The sequence below is a fragment of the Tasmannia lanceolata genome, unplaced genomic scaffold (assembly GCF_043159265.1).
Source record: "Tasmannia lanceolata isolate RefF3 unplaced genomic scaffold, GAP_Taslan_0.1 ptg000015l, whole genome shotgun sequence".
In the NCBI taxonomy this organism is placed as follows: domain Eukaryota; kingdom Viridiplantae; phylum Streptophyta; class Magnoliopsida; order Canellales; family Winteraceae; genus Tasmannia; species Tasmannia lanceolata.
This window is the reverse complement of record NW_027518692.1, coordinates 58,811,993-58,832,330: the sequence shown is the minus strand read 5'-3', so window position 1 is coordinate 58,832,330 and position 20,338 is coordinate 58,811,993. Positions and strand designations below refer to the sequence as shown.

General features: G+C 37.5%; 1 protein-coding gene across 2 annotated transcripts; it reads right to left on the bottom strand.

Annotated features, from left to right (window-relative positions):
- Nucleotides 1-294: 294 nt before the first annotated feature.
- LOC143892710 (phosphoglucan phosphatase LSF1, chloroplastic) lies at nucleotides 295-19,430 on the bottom strand. Of its 2 annotated transcripts, none has more exons than XM_077397542.1 (10): nucleotides 18,856-19,430; nucleotides 17,849-17,955; nucleotides 15,717-16,179; nucleotides 14,454-14,525; nucleotides 12,249-12,391; nucleotides 11,592-11,807; nucleotides 7,569-7,680; nucleotides 7,219-7,331; nucleotides 4,509-4,659; nucleotides 295-786 (listed from the first exon to the last, which is right to left on the bottom strand). In XM_077397542.1, exons 1-10 carry the CDS (start codon nucleotides 19,198-19,200, stop codon nucleotides 667-669), a joined length of 1,842 nt encoding a protein of 613 aa, XP_077253657.1. In that variant the 5' UTR covers nucleotides 19,201-19,430; the 3' UTR covers nucleotides 295-666. The 2 variants fall into 2 exon arrangements, with proteins under 2 accessions (XP_077253657.1, XP_077253658.1); XM_077397543.1 differs by having other exon boundaries at nucleotides 12,249-12,370; nucleotides 18,856-19,429.
- Nucleotides 19,431-20,338: the final 908 nt, after the last annotated feature.

Sequence of the window (20,338 nt, the reverse complement as noted above, 5' to 3'; positions counted from 1 at the left end):
GATGTTGATCTTTTAGAAAAAGAAAATGTAGAGAATTTGTTGGAGGATGCAAGACCGTATAAAGCTCCCAGTTGGGTCGATTTTTGGGAATTTGGGTTGAACATTTACAATAAATCAAGTCAGATACGGGTTGATTCCTATTCATTTTTAGCAAAAGCTCAACCCAACCCAACCCGACTCCCAAGTGATTCCAATTCATTTTTAACAAAAGCTCAACCTAACCCAACCCGACCCAAGTTGCACCGCTCCTCACATTTAATAGCTCACACCCGATACAATCAGTATGATTAGCTCACGCACAATACAATACAGTATGATCAGTAGACTACAATCGAAGTAATAGTACATGCCAATTCAGGAGCAGCATATCCATGGCCTATAGAATTTTTTTCGGCTGGATACATGGTTACCCACTTATATGACGTGGATGATGAAAGTTCAACACCGATTACAGTTCTCTAAATTACAAAAATTGATAACATTGAGTTTGGTGTCTGTGAACTCAGCCCTTGTTTATTCATCAATTTCTATATTGGTAAAAAGAGCCATATTATTCAGAGTATTTCTACACTTTCTGGGATAGAAACCTTGTTTATAGAGCGCCTGACATTGTAAGTATAACTTTGAATCTGATGGCGGCAGATGTCTTGGAAGATAAATCTGAGTCTACTTGGGAGCTAATCTAATTGGGCAGATTGAGAATGCGATGAGCCGAGCTGCAAATGCCAACATGAACCGTTCATCTTCAGTCAACGGTCTCTCAATTACTTTTACAACCGTTGGATCCTGCATATGAGATGACAGTGAAATAAATGATTGAGTAATTGATTCAGTAGACTCGGAGAATTTGGTGTCAATGCGAAGTGTTCATAGATTAAAAAAAAAAAAAAAAGCTTCACCACACCAGGCAGAGAATATATTGTTGAAAATACCCTTCTAATTGGTAATCCTGAACAGCATCTGTTGTAGGTCTACTAGTTAAAACTTGTTGAAAATCTGGATTATTTAAATGCATGGCTATGGAAAGTTCTAAAAAGAATAAATACCTCCATATCATAGAAGATTCTCTACAAAATCTGTAACAAAACCCACAATGACTTGCTGCAAATCAAATCTTACATAGGAGAAACAGGAACATTTTAGAACATATCTCTAGGAAAACTTAATGATCTGTGAAGCATGTGATTGTTTTCATTTCTCTGAAGATGCACCACAAAGGTTGTCAGTCTCTAATGCAGGATGAAGCACTGATATAAAAAGAAAAACATAAAGGCATGGGAGACAAGGTCATTGACTTCATTTTTCTAGGAATTGGACTTGTGTTTGTGGACTGGGCTCAAATATTTTAAAATCTATATTGTATGTAATGGGAAAACTTGGGTTACAATACGCATGCTATTTAAACACTATATCTATTCAATATATAAAGTAACCCTTAGCTTTGAATTTTTAAACTCATTGAAATGGAGCATATTGCTCAATTTTCTCATAGGATGGATCTCCCTCCCTCTCATAAAAAGGTGAATTTTTCTGTAATGGTCAAGCTTCGTGCCACATATGCTGCACTTACATGATTGGGTTCATTGATCTGGTGGACGACCGTGAGGCTGAGTGGAGAACACTCCTGACCAATGATCATATTTTTGTGAATAAATATGGGGAAACCCCTCATTGTTCGACTCCCAAAAATGTGCTGAATTGGGGCGCTCGGAAGAGTGCAGATCCATTGCAACTTAGTCTTATCATCGATGAGATATGCAATCTTAGTAGAGGGCAAGAGTTCTTTTTTAGTCATGTATTAAGAGATGCCAATGAAATTATGAAATAGTAGATTTGCTTGCCAAGGAGTTAGTCAGGATATTTTAGTGGAGGGGCAACCCCGTCTGTAATTATGTTCTGTTATATTTATGTCCCTCTTGAATAAAGATGTTATCTAATTACTTTTTTTCTAATAAAAAAAGGGAAATGATTTCTGCGCTCAAGTGTGTTGATAAACATGCGCTCCACTTGTCTGTCGTAATATCCTCAAAAGGCTCTTAAAGCCCTTTAAATGCTACACGACAAACAAGTGAGCGCATGTTTATCAAAACATTGGAGCACTGAAATCATTTCCCTAAAAAAATTATTAACAGGCAGTAACAGATTCAGATTCCATCATGTACACGTGTAGCATTAGACACAGGTCATGTATTTCAGCAATTATGTTGGCCAACTCCCAAGGCCCGCGCTTTGTTACTAGCCCATTCAATAACATTTGATGAGTCCCCTTCGATAATTAACAGGGTGATACTTTGTTTGACAACCCATTGCAAACCCCACAAAGGACCCACACTTCTGCCTCATTTGATCCGCACATACCGGCTGGACCGGAGACGGAAAAAAGGGTGTGCCCAGCACTGAAATGTTATCTAATTATCTTACATTTTTTTGAGCAGGATAATTATTTTACATTTGACGGTTGAAATGTGGTAAATATTTGATAATCCTTTACATCTTTTCTAGGTTCATTAAACATAAGCTACAACTATCAAAATATTAAAGACTACATATAGAGAAAAACAACAAATATGTTACGAACCTAATTCGGATCGCAACGGATTTGATCTTCTTAGAGGGAAGATCAGCCTCTTGACCCACTTCGAGGGAAGGGCCAGTCCTCCTTTGTGCACACGATACACTTTTGGGAATAAATTTCTACCTCCTTTCATTAAATCAATTACAATTATTTATATGAATCCAAATGCAATATTGATCCTAAACTCTAGCAACAACATCCTACGTGCATACTCCTAAACAATAGCAACTTCTCCTAAAAAATTGCAAAGTGATAGCCACAACCTACCTAAATCGTTTTTAACTAAAACTACCCAATAACCCACGTACATACCCAATCCCTAAAAAATCTCAACAAAATGAAGACGTAACATTCCACCCCTCTTGGAATCAACCTTGTCCTCAAGGTTGGAGATGAAGCATTGGCCAGTTGGAGAAAAACGAAATCTTCTTGTGTAGGACTTTTCGAGAATCTTCTCTCTTATCTTTTTCCTTTTTCCTTCTTGCTCCCTTTTTCTTCTTTTCTTCTTTTCTCCGTCCTACGATTAGTCTCCATTTTGTATGGCGTCATCAAGGGTTGAGTGAACTCCAGTTTCAAATTAATCTGACCGTATTGATCACCAAAGCTCCATCGCCGTAATTTTTTGAAATTTCGACACGTAGATGGTCGTGGAAGAGATTATGCTCATTGGCGTTGGATAAGTTGCAAGGAACGACGGAGTTTCCGACGACGACCTTGTCGGAATTGACAAGGCTGACAAACCCCTTTCTTTTGTTGCTTTTCTCCTTTCCTTTTTTTTACTTGGGAAGATGAGAATTCATTAAACGTGAAACATTTGTTACATAGAGGCCATAAGATCTACCTCCACCATTACGATCTTGGTTGTTGGAGCTTTCCTTCGGGCCGCACGTACGTGTAGAAGTCATCTCGTCAAACCGAGCGTTCAGAGCAGAAAAATCACCTCCATCTCCTTGATCATCCTCTATTGTCCCATTGCAAGAGAACGCAACGCAGCTTCCAACCGTTCGATCCTTGGATCATCCATGCCTTGCTCTGATACCACTTTGTTACGAACCTAATTCGGATCGCAACGGATTTGATCTTCTTAGAGGGAAGATCGGCCTCTTGACTAAGGTTGCCAAGGCGGGAATCGAAAGCGGGATTCGATTTGGGATTCAAAAGCGGGAATCGAAGGCTCCTGGGATGGTTGGAAGCGGGAATTGTGGGTTTGCCAGAGAGTCGACGGGGATTCGCTGAGAGTCGCTGGGGATTCGCAGGGAATCGCCTGGGAATCGGGGTTCCTATAAAGTGAGAATCGGAGTTTTCATAAATTGGGAATCGGGGTTCCCCAGAATCGGGGATTCGAATCGAATCACGGTTTGGATTCACGATTCGGGGATTCGCGAATCCCCAACTCCAAGTACGAATCCTGCTTCTCTGCTCTTGACCCACTTCGAGGGAAAGGTCAGTCCTCCTTTGTGCACATGACACACTTTTGGGAATAAATTTCTACCTCCTTTCATTAAATCAATTACAATTATTTATATGAATCCAAGTGCAATATTGATCCTAAACTGTAGCAACAACATCCTACGTGCATACTCCTAAACAATAGCAACTTCTCCTAAAAAATTGCAAAGTGATAGCCACAACCTACCCAAATCGTTTTTAACTAAAACTACCCAATAACCCACGTACATACCCAATCCCTAAAAAATCTCAACAAAATGAAGACGTAACAAAATACATTCCACATTCTAATTTGTATGTATTTATGCAGATGATTAAGCCGTGTCTTCTGTAAAGGATGTGAATCATCAGATTAAGATATATTAGACAACTGTAATTAACTCAAAACATAACCGCTGTTTCTCTCAAGAAGATCATAAATTAAAACACTTTTAAGAATTATACCTATTCTGGAAAAAATAAAGAGATGACCAAAATCACTAACCTTTGTCTGATGTTGAGTAGGAAATGAAAATCTTATTCTGGCAATGTCTCCCACTCTAATAATATTATTGATATTACCCCGTTCATCAGTTTCCGTTGGTAATGTCGTCGAGTGCCTCCATTGCCCACCGACAATGAATTTATAATAATACCTGGAAACAGTGTATCATTACATTCTAGACATAAATTGTTGGGCAAAAAATAATCCAGAACCAACCAGTTATAATTACAGCTCAACAAGGTACACATCCCCTTACTAGATCAATTGTTCTCACATGCATCAGTTTACTTATAGTAGACCATAATGGGACTAAATACTTAGGAGATAGTGAAGCAGTCTCCCAATAAAAAATGGATTGTAAAACATAACTCCAGATAAATGCCTTCTTGTGGTCAGAGAGACATAAAATAGAATAAGATAAGCGAACATGACAAGCTAGTATATCAAAAGATTCAAAACATGCATGGCAATATGATAATGAGGGCTACAGTGACATCTCTAAAGACTTAACCACCTAGGCAATGCACATAATTAAACAAATTCCCTTAAAGAAAAACAAATTGAAGGGAACTTTTTTGTGAATGAACCTGTTTTCCATTCTGTGAGTAAATGTACATATATGAGAGTGCAGATTGGGGCTTGCCACTAACAAATAAAGAAGAAAAAATACATATTTATTGAATTTACCATTTCCCTTCTATTTTTCGTTTTTGATTTCTGTTTTCTATGTGCGGTTTGTATCATTTTTTTTCAAAGGATTTCAGTTTTGGTGGACATATTTATTGTACTGTTTCTATCATATTGAGAAACATCATTCCTGTTTTCGCTCAAAAGAAGAAAAAAAAAGGGACACATTATCAACAAACTGACAAGACACTCCTGAACAACAGCCTTGTGAAACGAGATCACATTAATCAAATCCAGTCTTACAATACAGATGTGTTAAGAGCTAATGATCATGTTCCCCCAATTACATGGACATGGTGTCAGGTGATAAATGGATGATGACGTTTGTATGTCAAGACAGGGAGGGATAACACTACAATAGGATCTCAAATGGGCGGAATGCAATAAAACCCTACACAATCCCTGGAGAATATATATTTGACAAGAAGAAGGGTGATGATATCCCCTCCCCCCCCGCCCCCATTATGCGTGCACTCCCCTTATAAGGTGATTTGACGTCAGAAAGTGTTAAAGTTGCACACTGTTCACGTCAAATCACCTTATAAGGGGAGCGCATGCATAATGCGGGGCGGTGAAAATATCATCTCCCATATTTAGATGAAGAAATTTGATGTTAAAATCTTATCAACCTCAAATAGATGAGCACAGTTACCCCTAGAGTTTGATGGCTTTGATATAGTGTGGAACAGAAGAAAGAGAGAGAAGTGGCCATAAAGAATTCTTAATACTCGTCCTGTTAGTTAAGTAAAAGACAAAAAGATAGAACTGGCCGATGAAAGACAAACGTAAAGAATGACTAAAATATTAATTTCACATGCAAATAAATTAAGGTATAATTCTTTTCTAAACTAAACAAGAACCCAGAAAAATTATGAAAGGGTCAAAGATTGCCACCACATTGACCTCTCTATTTGCCAAATAGTTTGGTGCCTCCACAGCATCTCTCAACATATGAGAAAAATAAAACATCATCCCTCTACAAATATCTAAAATCTCATCAATGATATGTGCTTATCCCCAAGGCCTGAACTACAACAAAGTGATTGTGAGCTGTGACTACACTAGAGGAATCCCCCTCAATGCCAAGCCCACCACCCAGTTCACTAGAGAAGACACGGAGACCGGTTTCCTCAGCTTCATTTGAGTACATCACGAAAATCGGGACAGAGAACACCTCACCAATTCTCATTTCAAAAAAAAAAAAAAAAAACTCTCACCCTTCTCGTCCCAAAAAACATGCCTACACCAGTGAGGTCCTAGGTCCCTAAAGAACCACTAACAAAGTTCGAGCTTAATAGTGTCAGGATGCAGCACTCTCCATATAGTGGTATGCAGCTTCTATAAAGATCTTGGACCGACACCCCCAAAACTCATTTATCACTAAAACCAACCAATTAAGAGTCTACTGACATATCTAAGGAGTTTCCCAGCAAATTATACTTGTCTTCAAATATTCTTTAATTTTTCTCATTCTAAATATCACACAAACCTGTGAAAGGAGCAATCAACCGAAAGAATGACACTTTTTCCCCAAGTGACCAAAATTCCACTCATTGAATTGGTCCATGGAAGAACATGGGAAGACCCAATTTTTTCCAACCATTTTCAAGCTTTAGTGCATAATAATACTTCCAAAACTCAGCAATCTAAAGAGCATGGGGAGGTAGACAGAAAGAATTCCCAGAACTTATGTGATTGAATCATTAATATATACAAGTTATAATGAGTGAGAGACAAGAGTTCCAACTAACAGAAAACCACAAAGAATGATTAAAACAGAAATACTATATGCTCGTAGAGTACAGGACAGCATGTAAGAATGATTGGATGCACTGAACATTTCGATCTTAACCAGTAAGACTTCTTACTACACCTGTAACCAAAGATTTCTGAGAATTTGATAGAAAATTTAGCCAACCATTGGCGATAGACAAATTCACTATAGTGCATGAATTAGGAAGTCTAAAATTTTGTACTCCTTTAAAAAAATATATAAGTAATAGAACACAGAAAATGAACATACTTTCCCTGTGGAAGTCTAAGTTCAGCTTCATATCTCGATCCACCTTTGTGGGTTGCCTTTATGGGTTCTTTCCAATTCGCTGTGAAATCTCCAACCAAATAAACATCCTCCCCCTGTAACACACAACATGAAAGAATTAGAACAATAGCACAATCTAAAACGTAAACTAATATGGACATGTTTTTTTGTCAAAGAATATGATGTCAAGTTTGACATACTTCAATCTCCACCCTTGCAATATAAAGTGCCTAGTTTATTTAATACTAGAATTCATCAACAAAAAGCTACAACATGCATAATTTTACATCGAAAGTATAAATGAAATGCCGTAAAGTGAATATAAAAGTTACCTCTCTACACCCGTTGTTCCATATGAAGTTCACAGCATGGGTCGGAGGACCCTTATGCCTGCCATTTTCTACCATAGCAATAAGATCCCAGGTCGCCCAAACAATTGCTGGTCTGTATTCAGAAAGCTACCATAAGGCTTTGGCAAACTATCTCAAACAACAATTACTATAGAGGGTCTGCATATTATTACATAAAAGATAACTTTAACTACAGAATTTGTGATTCTTTAGGATTGGGACACACAAATACTTTACAAGGAACTCAAATTTGCTACGTGAATAACAGATGCAGGAATTTAAATTTACAAAAAGGTTGAATTGGGATAATATACTCAAGTTGCATTGATAAGTAACTCAAGAACAATTTGAGAGATGGATATTAAGATCAAATCTATCTGGTGGTTGTTGCACCTCCTTGAGGTTGCTCGTTGCCTCAAGGGAATTGTATTTCTATGAAATTTTGGGGTTAATTTAATAATTTATTATGACAAAAGCTAGTCTTATTAATTTCACGGTCACTACCATTCCATGCAGACCCTAGCCCATTTTGTTGGTAGACCACTAGTTCTGAGTAGATAAGAAAGTGTTAAGAATGTTGGTTCCACTAAACCCCCATAGAGGTTCAACAGCTTACACGTCTCACTGAGGAGCCTCTCATCACTTCAATCCAGATAACATAGTCTATGGGACTACGTCCATCTCACCAATGATCTTCAGATCAAAAACCAATTCTAAAGGTATTTTACTGTGTCAAAAACCAATTTTAGGGACCATCGTAGAAGGCATTCCGCAGACCGGCTGTTGCACGAGAGAGCAGCCACAGAGGCTCAGATTTTGTCTCATTCATTTAATTAATCTGACGTGGAGCAGCCACAGAGGCTCAGATTTTGTCTCATTCATTTAATTAATCTGACGTGGCTGAGCTCTCATGCAACAGCCGGTCCGCGAAATGCCTTCTGCAATGGTCCCTAGCAAATCCCATATTATAAAGAAGAAAACTATATATATATATATATATATATGTATATGAGATCCATCGAAGGATCATAGTGGGATGGGCTGTCCCCTGCAAGGAATAGCCAAATAGCACGGAACATATCTTAAGCTGATGACAGGGGCATTGAGTTCCCAATAACAACCGTTGATGTTTCCACAGCTTCCTTCCAAGTTCATCAGCTTGCCGTTCGCAAACCTTGGAGTACTGTCATTAGATGCACTGTTGGCCATAGAAGGTCCTATCATGGAGATCCCAACACACTCTGGTGTGATTGCTCCTACGACAATGGGAACACTTAATCTTTTTTTTTTTTTTGAAAAGTAACATTTTATTCATATCCAAACAACGATACAACGCGGGAACAAGATGTCCCCATGATTTTTCACCATAACAAGCAAAAGATGAGGCTGAAACAGTCCTAAATAGAAGCTAAAATGAAAGCACAGAAAGAGTGCCCGGCAGCAAAACACAATGAGAAAATAGGGACAAGATCAGATTGCTAATTCGCCTTCTTGGATAGACACTTGGATCAGCTCTATGCTCTCAGCTTCCGACCTTCCTTTGCCAATCGATCTGCTTTTTCATGGGCTGACCTGCACCTATGTTGAAGTTGAGGTTCAATTATTCACACAAGGTCCCTAATTTCTGCAATTATGTCTTCAATTGCCCACGGACCTCTAATTTTATTTGACGCCCAAGCCAACGCGTTTGTGGAGTCACCTTCAATGATAAAGGGGTAGGCCCCAAAGCAATGCCCTTGCTTCAGCCTCATTCGCATCACAAACACCCGCTGGGCCCGAAAAAGACTTCAAAACCGAGCCATTCGAATTGTGAATTAAACCTCCAATGTCGGCTCTTCCCGGATTCCGTTCAGAGCTGCCATCAAAATTCAACTTGAACCAACCCACCTGTAGCGGAACACAGTGGAGTGACTCTCTCCTTCATTCTTTTTTCCGGCATAACCAACTGTTTGTTTGTGGTGGCTCGTTCGTCGGACGAGGCGGAGTATAGATCAATGGCTCATGCTACGAGTGATATACGTAGCTTTGTTCACTCCTTACGGAGATGGTAGTGGAGCTTTCGGTCCCATGAAGCATCATTGTGACCCAGGCTACCTACCATTCACGTTGCTTCAAATTCAGTCTTTCATGAGAGAATGAAGCATATAGAAGTCGATTGTCATTGTGAGTGGGATCAAGTGGGCTCCAAGATCTCATTGCTACGTCATTTGTTCTATTTCTTCGTTAGCCGACATCTTCACCAAAGCAGTTTCCATGATATTATGGGCAAGTTGGGCATGTTTGACATTGATGCACCAACTCAAGGGGAAGTATAGAAGAATATACAGGGACCATCACATTTAAGAAGGTTTTAGTTGGGGTTTTATTTGTATATGAGTTCAAGTCAATTAAAGTGACTTGTCCACCCTTTTCAGTTTTCATAAATATACAGGGACCATCACATTTAAGAAGGTTTTACTTGGGATTTTATTTGTATATGAGTTCAAGTCAATTAAAGTGACTTCTCCACCCTTTTTAGTTTTCGTAGTACAGAAATGAAGTGTTTGTACTAGTTGGGTTTTCCAACACAACGAACAACCTTTCCTCTTCTCACAACTTCCTTATCTCTATGCCACTTCCACTTCTTCTCCTCCCTCCATCTCTTCTTCCCTTTTGCCAGATCTTGCTTCTTTTGATTTAATAATAATTATCTTAACATATATCCTGGATTTATAACAAGTGACTTGATGAAAAATAAAATAGGGTAACACTATGGTGTATATACTATAACAATAAATACCTATAAGTCATGACCATTCGGACGGTACCCTTCTCTGCCCTTGAAATGGTAGTCAATCCCACAATTACTAACATCAACCATACGGTCCAGCTCAACAAATACGGCCAGCTCAAAAGAGACAATTAATCACATTAAGTAACAAACATCATGCGATGTCGAGATCAAGTGAAGATGCAAAATACTGAGCTATGCCTACTACTGCATGGAAACTTATTTGATCAAATCATTTCCCAGTGGAAATTAGCATTACTAAGTGATCCCTTTCACTCTAACCTCACCAAAATAAGTGTCCCTGAGCTGCAGGCTTTATGCATATCAAAATGCCTTAGTTTAATCTTCTTGAATAAGCAAACATTGTATATCAAAGCCTTCAGTATGACTTAGTATGGCCATTCAGCATCCACTAAGATCCTCGAAGACACAAATAGAACAATTTTTTTCTTTTGAAAGAGACAAATAGAACAATTATAATGGGCACATGGAGACATTGAATATATCTCTAGGTGAAGAAGTAAAAGAAATGGCTCACAAAACTGCCTGTGCTAAGATTTTAGACCACCCCGTATAAAATTTTCAGATTACTTCCGAGAATTGCACGTGTCATCTGCAATAGCAAACTTAAGTACAGTTCCTCTAAATTCATACCAAACATTATTATTTGAGATGTTTCTTCACCTAAGTTAATGCCTCAACAAGTTTGTAAGTTGATAGGAGAATAACGATATTTGATGGATATTAACAAAACAGTCGAGTAAATATACTCCATAAAGTATAGTACACGTGCTGAACAAAAACCAAATAAAGTTCGGAGAATTGGAAACAAGATTTTGAGTAGATACCTGTCAAGAAAATATTATGTTGTATGGTGAAATATGGAGGCAATACAAATATGTTTTGCTGTAGCAGAAACAAGAGTCTGCAGAGATGATTAAACATATTGGCATAATTATGTTTTATAAAAAGAAAATTAATCGCAAAACTAGTTCTGTTCAGTACAAGTAAATTAAAAGGATATGCAATATAAAAGAGTTTCCGAAAGAATGTTTCTTTTCCTGACCGTGGCATGCATAATATTTTATAGAAAATTTAGAAAAGTATGGTAGACATCACAATAAAAAAATATCACTCCAACTACAATTTTAATTCCAAATAGCCAGAGACTTCAGGTTATACTTCGAATAGAAAACCAAAGAGTAATACGGTAGATGGTTTATAAGTAGATGAACCTGTCAGGCCTGCAAGAATGCAACCCTGTGATATAATTGTAAGCCACATGAAGGGCTGTATCCTGGATCCAGTGTAAGTATGCAACAACACAAGCTGGGGATCTATCGAAGCCAGTAGTACAAGTCACAAAAACTCGGAGATTCTTTCTCAATAATCGTAATAGAAGCCCCACACTAAATGGAAGTTTCTTCCTCAAATCAATGGAATCTACCTCCCTGAAAAAGACATCATAAAAAAATCAAAACCAGAATATTATTGTATCCCATCCAGTAATTACAACCTCGTAGGAGATATTCACTTAAGAATTGAGACCATTAAAGGGCTTAAATAGAGTGCTCAATAAATATAAATATATTTTGAAGTAAACAACAAAATAAATTAATATATTATTTTCTATAAGAAATGGGGAGATGATATTTCCATCCCTAAAACTCTCAAAGGACTAGCAAAACTTTGATTTTCTTAATTCATCAATATTTTTCTAGCACAGAATTCCATGTTCTATCAAATTGAGGATAATGTATAAAATACCGGCAAGCGGATTGGAAATTGTCGTTTATCAAAAAATTATGTTATGTCAATGGCAGAACTGACACCAGGAACCAGGAACCTTTCTTAAAGGATGCACACATATCATATGAAAAACTTTCAATTACCTTATAGGATAGTTAACCATGAGAATATTAAGTTGACGACAAGAATTGTTGATAGATTCAGAATTAATCCCCCAATTTGCTCGCTCACTTTCACTCTGGAAATTTAGTATGGCCGTGATACCCTGAAGCAGACACATCCCTATCTGAGATTTCATGTATGTCAACTTTCAATGCCACTATTAAGCCATAGAATAAATGAAACTAATAGAAGAGAAAATACATTTGACCCCAGGATATCGTAACAATAAAACAGAATAAGATACTATGCAAAAGCACTGGATAAAAGTGTGGGTTGAATATGGATTCATGCTGGATGAAATATATAAATATATAAAATGTGTGTGCGTACAATATAGTTTTCTAGCACATATAGTTTAATGCAAAATCGTTCTTTCTCTCTCTCTCAATATATGTATAACGTAGATGTACACGTTATACATATTGAGAAAGAAAGAGAAAGAACAATCTTGCATTATACTATAGCTAAATCCATGAAAAAATAGAGACAGATCATCATTATAAAGGAGGTCAATTGTGCATGTGAATCTTGGACCTTGATTATTTTTCTGATTTTCTTGACCTGGAAATCTTTCACGAAGTACTATGATATTTGTATTCTTGTAGCATCGAGCCTTCTGCTTCTTTAAGAACAATTTCGAAGCAAAGCAACTTTCTTTACCATTTTTCTTCTGTAACGAGATTATCCCTAGGATTCAAATCACGAGATTATCCTTAGGATTCAAATCCCTTGCCTTCAATCTATTTAATCCAAGTCTCCATAAATGTAACATTGATTGTATAAGATAGAATTATGGTGCTTTAATTTGATCATCACTGACATGAAGAGGCATGCACACATGTGCCTTCTAGTAGTTATACATAAAAAAAACATGTAAACATAAGTAACCGCACAGAACATACAGATGGGCATTAGTAATAATTGAAGCTGTCCCTTTTAGGGTTTAGGTGTGGAATTTGGGTGCAATTTAAGATTTTTAGATTGCAGTCAGAAAAATAAAGGTGTTTGGAGTTGGGCTGCCGCATTGCACTCAAACTGCAATTTAGAAACTAGCATTAAGGGCCTCGACACAATCTCATTAACTTTTCCTCAGACAAAAGTTATAAAATTGCAAATGTCAAAACTCTTGCAGAATTGAGAGCTCTCCTTTGTCGAGTCAACAGACTCAAGAGCTATCCTCCATCTCATTTTCTGCATCTTCCAGAATTTGGAGATGAAGCTTCAGCGTGTAGATCTCTTTATGATAACCAAGCTCTTGTCAAGCCAAGGCTCCACAATGAGTTAAGAGATGGATTTTTGCACATTCCATCCAGCATCACAATCATGATCAGTGTAGCTCCCTCACTTCTTTCACCCTTTGATGGTTGTGACTTCTGTCAAAACCCATCATCATGAGGGATTTTACCAAATTGAAGGAGAAAAACAAACGCAAAGTTCCAACAGGCCACCCAGCCTATTCACCAGCTGGAGATGCTTCCAGTTCCATTTCAGAGTGCTGGTACGATCCCAACCAGATCTGGTCATGTACGGTGCCTGGATCATCATCGGCATACCTCATGTGGGTCCCACATCGAATGTATGGGAATTTTAGGTGGTCCCCAGAGGCAGTTTTTTCTCATAGCTTACTTCATTGACTTTCACCAGAAACTCTCAGGTTATAAACTCTAGGTCATCCGGACTTGCATAATATTTGAATTGCAACCTAGAATAAAGTCAATTTGTACTTGTCCAAACAAAGCAGTAACCAAATTGCAATCTATTTGAACAATGCTTTTTCAGATCGAAATCTATGAAAAAAAATGTTATTGATTTCACTTGTGCATCATAATGGACCTTATCCTCACAACTCACAACAGAAATGATACATTTTTCAATATAGCATATTTGCATCTGTGCATGTTGCATGTGTTGCAAATGTGACTTTCAATAACAAAGCACATATAAGCATAAGAATGTGCATGAAAATACTCACAGGAAGATAGACATGGGTAGAAACCTACAGATATTTGATTATATTTGGTTACGCTTACAAGAGAAAAATCAATATTTAGATTATTTACAGGCATACGTAATTGTGTACTTGTGCACATGCATTTCAATAGCATATAGAAGGCTCTAACAAAGTAGACATGATAGAAGGAAAATTATATTGACAGACCCTGTGTAAAATGAACAGCAGCACATACCAAGACATTTGACAAAGTCTGCACATCAGTTTCTGTTTGTATACATGATCCAAGATATATCTGCTCAGTAATCTGCGATAGAAACAATAAAAGGGGAATGAGTAACATATACCAAAAACTATAGTTTACATTAGAATTGAGCAAAATTAAACATAGAATATAGTGCATTTCACACATAATCCTAGACCTATATGAACATAAAGCATGTGGATGTGACTCTCACCTAAACCTAAGCTAAACCTCAACAGCCAGAAAGCAAAAGGGGCTTATAAGATTTCTTGAAAGATTTCTTTAAAAGATAATTGCATTAATGGAAAATTTATAGATACAAAAGGGGCTTCAAGGCCTATAACTAGGGCTCAAATAAAAAGAAAGAAAAATATAGAAGAAAACTATAAAATAGGCATAGATTGCCAAGATACAACACCTAAATTAGAAAGACTATCAACCTTAGAATTTCTTTCACAATAAATATGAGAGCGTAAACTCTAAGGCTGTGTTTGGATTGCTGGAATCATGATATGGAATCGGCATCCTATTCTGATTCCAGAATTTGTCTCTAAAAAATGAATAGAATCAAGGGCAGAAATAACACCAGGTCGAAATTAAAGAGATAAAAGATACCAGAATTTGCTTTCCGTCCCAAGAGCTGGTATTGGAATTTTAATTTTTTTAATTAAACCTTTTATTTTAATTTGTCCATTCCATTTAAAGGGGAATCGAAATAGGATGCCGATGCCGATGCCGATTCCGATTCCTGATTCTGGCAATCCAAGTGCAGCCTAAAAGAAAGCTAACAAGATGTACTCCATCTCCCTAAGTATATTCAAGAAGCACCAAAAAGGGTGAGAGGTTTTCTTTTAGCCAATTGCTGAAAAATAAGGAGTTTCCCTTGAGGAGTTGATCCACAATAAATCTGAAATATTAATAGTAGAGAGAGGGAGATGAGGCGATTCAGACAATTAGATTTTTTTTTTCCAGTAATTAACAAAATGAGCTAGCAAATGTTCCATTCCAGCTTCATTTACTCTTCAATTATTGTGGAAATTAATTCACTGACAGAAATTATCATGTAATTATTCAAAAGAAAAAAAACAGAAAGTATAAAGAATCCACACAGCTGATCAACACATAATTATAAGATCCAATATAATCAATATTCATTAAAATGAAAAGCTAACAAAATGTTAGTGCTAATAGTATCAAGTAATTTACTTAATTCTATGTAAAGCAACTATAGTGAACAATGCAAATGATATTCACCTTGCTGTATCGCATGCCAAGAGAGTGATTATAGTATAGCTCGCCTTTAGATCGATTGAGTGCTTTAATATATTCTTCTAAAGGGAAACTCCCATAAGCCCATTCAGCATCTGCACACTCTTCCTCGGAGAAAATACCAACAAGTTGGCTTATAGGCTTAACAAGAGAGTCCATATAATTCTTCGTTGAATCATTACATCCACTTTGATCACATAGAAACTTCCAACCTTGTGATCTTAGGAACTTCGGGGAAAATACAATGAACCCAGAATTTCCATTGCAATCAGATGATGGCTGCAAATTTGATGCCAATATTTTTTTGTTCCAAGTAGAAACAGGAACCCTACCACGATTGAATAGAATATCATAATCGCCCATAAGATGTAATTGTTGAATTGGGAATGGAGAGAAGGGTCTCTCAAGGACTAGGCTAAAAGATCTCGTTTTCTCATTAAGCATCTTCCTGAAGAAGCATTGACAATGAAGTAAAAAAATAAAAGCAAACTGAAACAAAAAGGCAACTGAAGAAAGGCAGGCATTAACTAAATGGACACAAATAGTTTTCATGCAGATAAAAAAATGTCAAATATAAATGAACCAAGGAACTGGCCAAATCAACAATGTTTTGGAAAGAGATGCAACCAATAGACAATTCAAAATAGTGTAGTTCCCATGAAAGTACAAGTTGGAAAAAATACCATAATTTTGGACTATCAAAATTCATAAAATATTATTGAAAGCTAACTCCGCTCACCGAGAGATAATATTCCCGTAGGTAATCAATCAGTCAAGTATAACATAAAAATTGTGAGCTCTTGCACCTTCTATGATGAAATTGAAGGGATAGGTATGCCCTTTCTCAATTTCATGAAAATTTTGATTGAGGTAATCTCCACTAGCTCTCTTCTTAATATTTAACTTTTGTAGAATTAATAGGCAAAAAGAAAATGAAGTGCTCGTGGTGCATCCTATTCATTTTCTCCTTGCAAAATACGGCAAGAGCAAAATGCTAGAATGTTCACCAGGTCTCTTTCCTGAAGTATTGGAAATGTTGTCAATCTAAGCTTGCCAATTTTTTTGCACAGGGTGTCTTTGATACGTATCAAAAACCGCAAAATAAGATGAAATTGAACCATATTTCTACAGTAACAAAATTTGAATGAATAGTGTGTGATCAGGAAATAGATACACTTTTAACTCGAGATGTGTATCAGGCTATATGTCTCAGTAGATACTTTCAACGTCAGTGTTTGTGCCATGGTGAATTCACCTGTTTTGGAATGGTTTACATAGGAGTTCCATATTGGAACGAATATTAAAATGTGGGGGGGGGGGGGGGGGGGGGGGGGGGGGGATATTTAGTGGCACTTCTCATATTTTAATGTTCTAAGGACATTCTTGTAATTTTCCAAGGCATATCAATAAAATAAATTCATGGGGCGTGAATAGGCAAACAAGACGCTGTTCATGATTCTCTGTTTTCCCTCTCATTCTCTTTTGCGTCTATGTTTCTCCTTCCTCTTCCTCTCTTTCCTTGTACGCATCTCCCAAGGTGCTTTCAACTTGGAATCAAATGAAGAGAGATGAAAGAATACATCCTACAGGTTCAAGATTTTCTCCCTCGCACTCATAATTCGTAAGCATATAACTCTTCTTATATTTTTCATTATGTGATGACAGTTTAGCACCAGATAGATAGTTAAGTCATGCTCACTAAGCTCTGATTGCTCCTTCACTATACAAAGGGGCCGCACACTAGAAAGCATCCTCTTATTGCAAGTGTAACCACAATATAATCTATATTTCCATTATACCTCTTCATTTAACACTCTCATATCCATCATACACATCTTATCCTAGTCACATTTTCAATAACCTTCTACCCAATAAAATTCACTGCTCCTTACCTCAATTTTGTTATCCTTAACTTTGCACATAATTTATATATCTAGTTAAACATTTGCAATATATTTGTTGCCTTCATCTTCAAATGATTTGTTGACTGACAGGAAGAAAGCATCCTCAATAAATAAAAACAAATATAGAAAAAATGCAGGTTACAGAAACAAGATTCAATTCTTCATGCTATGCTAATACAACAAGCTAAGCACTAATAAAGATCAATTTCATACTGTGTATCGCCGATGTCCTCAATGTCAATAAACCCACCGCCTGACGAGTTACTTGCCTTTTTCAATGTGTCGCCCACCATGATTATTCTCGACTTCTCTGCATTGCCCTGCATAAGCATTTATAATGTTTATATAATTATATAGGATATAGTTTGATATCATTCACTTCATAAGAAGAAAAAATCTACAAAATCCAATAAGAAAATAAATTACTGATCTCACGTAGGCTAATATTTCAAGAACTATTCACCTAAGAACAATTCAAAGACGGGTTGCAAAGGGTAAAGTGAGGTAGTCTGAATTTGGCAATCCATCCGAATTTCCACATGACACATGGCAAGGACCCAGTGAATGAGACTGTCATTGATTGGCCCACCTTGGATTGCCAATGCCCAAATATTGCAACAATGAAACAGTGGGAAACGTCCAATCAACGGACATTGGCACATCAAGTTTGAAATATTTTTGTTTTAACTTCCATTTGCAGTTCAATTGATTGGATGGTGTTGAGGTATAAATGATTAAATAACACCAACTCTAACAACTTAAGCTTTTGGAGTAATTGGTTGTTTAACATAGTATCATAGCTATTGCCACACGGCAGGTCCTGGGTTAAATCCCCAACAACTCCTTGGTATTAAAAATGCACCTGTACTTCCAACCCAAAAAAATAGGGGCCACATGTGAGGGGAAGTGTTGAAGTATAAAGTATTCAATAACACTGACTCTAACAGCTTAAGCTTTTAGAGTCAGTGTTAGGTTTTTGCACTGTGTCCCATAACATGGCGATAGTGGCGATCGTGGAGTAATTGGTTGTTTCACAAACGGGTAGGACTATACGTTCAGTTAGGTTTTTGCACTGTGTCCCATAACATGGCGAGAGTGGCGGACTACCCAAATTGGTAATCCAAGTACCAGAATACAGAGCTGGATTATAAAATTCAACAAGTCAACAACCTGAATAACCACAAAATTCAAGTACCAGAAATGTGAAAAACATCACATACCCCTTTCTTAAGAGAGTGCACAAAGATCTTTCCATCCACAGAAAGCGCAAAGCGAATTCCCAGAGGTTTCTCAAGAGTCACCATGTACTCATTAAGATTCATCTTCAATAATGAACCAGTTTCAGTTCCTGACATCGCGAAAACCCTCGCAATTCTCGGATTGATAAAAAGCCAATTTTTTCTAACCCTAACCCTAAAAATTCCATCAACTGAACCCAAACTCCCACCCCAAACGGTGGAAAAAACGACAGAAGAAGAAACATACTGAGCAGCACACTTGTCCGAAGAAGAACAAGGAATTCCATAGAAAGATCTGAAATTGGGAGAGTGCTGAATAAGAGACATTAGGGTTAGGGTTTCTGCAAGAACACGAAGAAATGGAGAAACGCTGCCGCTGGTTCTTCTTCATCTGTGATTTGTTTTCCTTGGGAGATGATATTTTCACCCCCTTGCAGTACGCATTCGCCCCCTTATAACGTGAACAGTGGGCAACTTTAACGCTTTTTGACGTCAAATCACGTTAACAGGGGGCGAATGCGTATCATCTTCCTTTTCTTTTATTTATGTTTTTGGATGGGTCTGGGATTTATTTATTTTTTTAAAGCCACACGGACAAGAAGAGGTGCCAACGGCTGTTGGGGTTGTGGGACCCACTTTCATGTGGAGCGAATGACGGAGAAGTAAAGGGACCCACCTCTGTGGCATGCCACATGGCAGCGACATTGCTTTACGCGTAAGGGGATGGGAGACCAACTGGGAGCAGAAAAGTTCGGGGCCCACTTGTCATTCTTACAAAGACAGGGTTATGGGCACGTGTAATAACAATAGTTAGACATTTTACTTTGGGCAATGATAAATTCGCCCCATTGTAAGATAATTCGCGCCATTCTAGCGTAAGCGTATGTGGCAGACTTTAACACTTTTTAACGTCAGTTCACGTTCAAGGGGTGGGAATTATCCTATAGTAGGGTGCGAATTTATCATTACCCTTTAAGTTTTTTCTCGTGAGACGTAAGAGGATGGACTGTCAAAAGGTAAAGCGTTCCGTGCCATGTACGCGCCCCATAAGCGCTCAAATGTAGCACGTGACACTCCACCCAAGGTTTCGAAGGTCGTTTCAATGTTTTCATGTGTAGCACGATACAAATGGGAAATGATATCACCACAACCATGTTTTGATAATATATTATTATGCACTAAGTCACCTTGTCCTATAAGCATAAAGCTGCAAGCAGCTTTTGACAGCTGAGACAAGTTGATTTCGTGCCTATTATTAAAACTTGGTTGTACTAATATCATTTGCCCGATACGAAATTGTAATCTTGCGGAGATACAGGCGCATGTGGGTACTTAGGGAATGTTTGGCAACCATGAAAAAAAAATCGTGAAATATGTGTTTACCTATGGCATGTTTGGCAACCATGGAAAATTATTCCGTAGAATATTTGCAGGCCCAACTGTGTAAGAGGACTAGGAAGGAAGG

Bases quoted from the DNA above. Each gene is read 5' to 3' on its own strand.
- LOC143892710 (XM_077397542.1), bottom strand. From the start codon at position 19,200: ATGTCTCTTATTCAGCACTCTCCCAATTTCAGATCTTTCTATGGAATT. The intron at 7,332-7,568 runs GTAACTTTTATA...TGTGTGTTACAG, and splicing joins GGAACAACGGGTGTAGAGAG to GGGGAGGATGTTTATTTGGT. The intron at 4,660-7,218 runs GTATGTTCATTT...CACTGTTTCCAG, and splicing joins CTTAGACTTCCACAGGGAAA to GTATTATTATAAATTCATTG.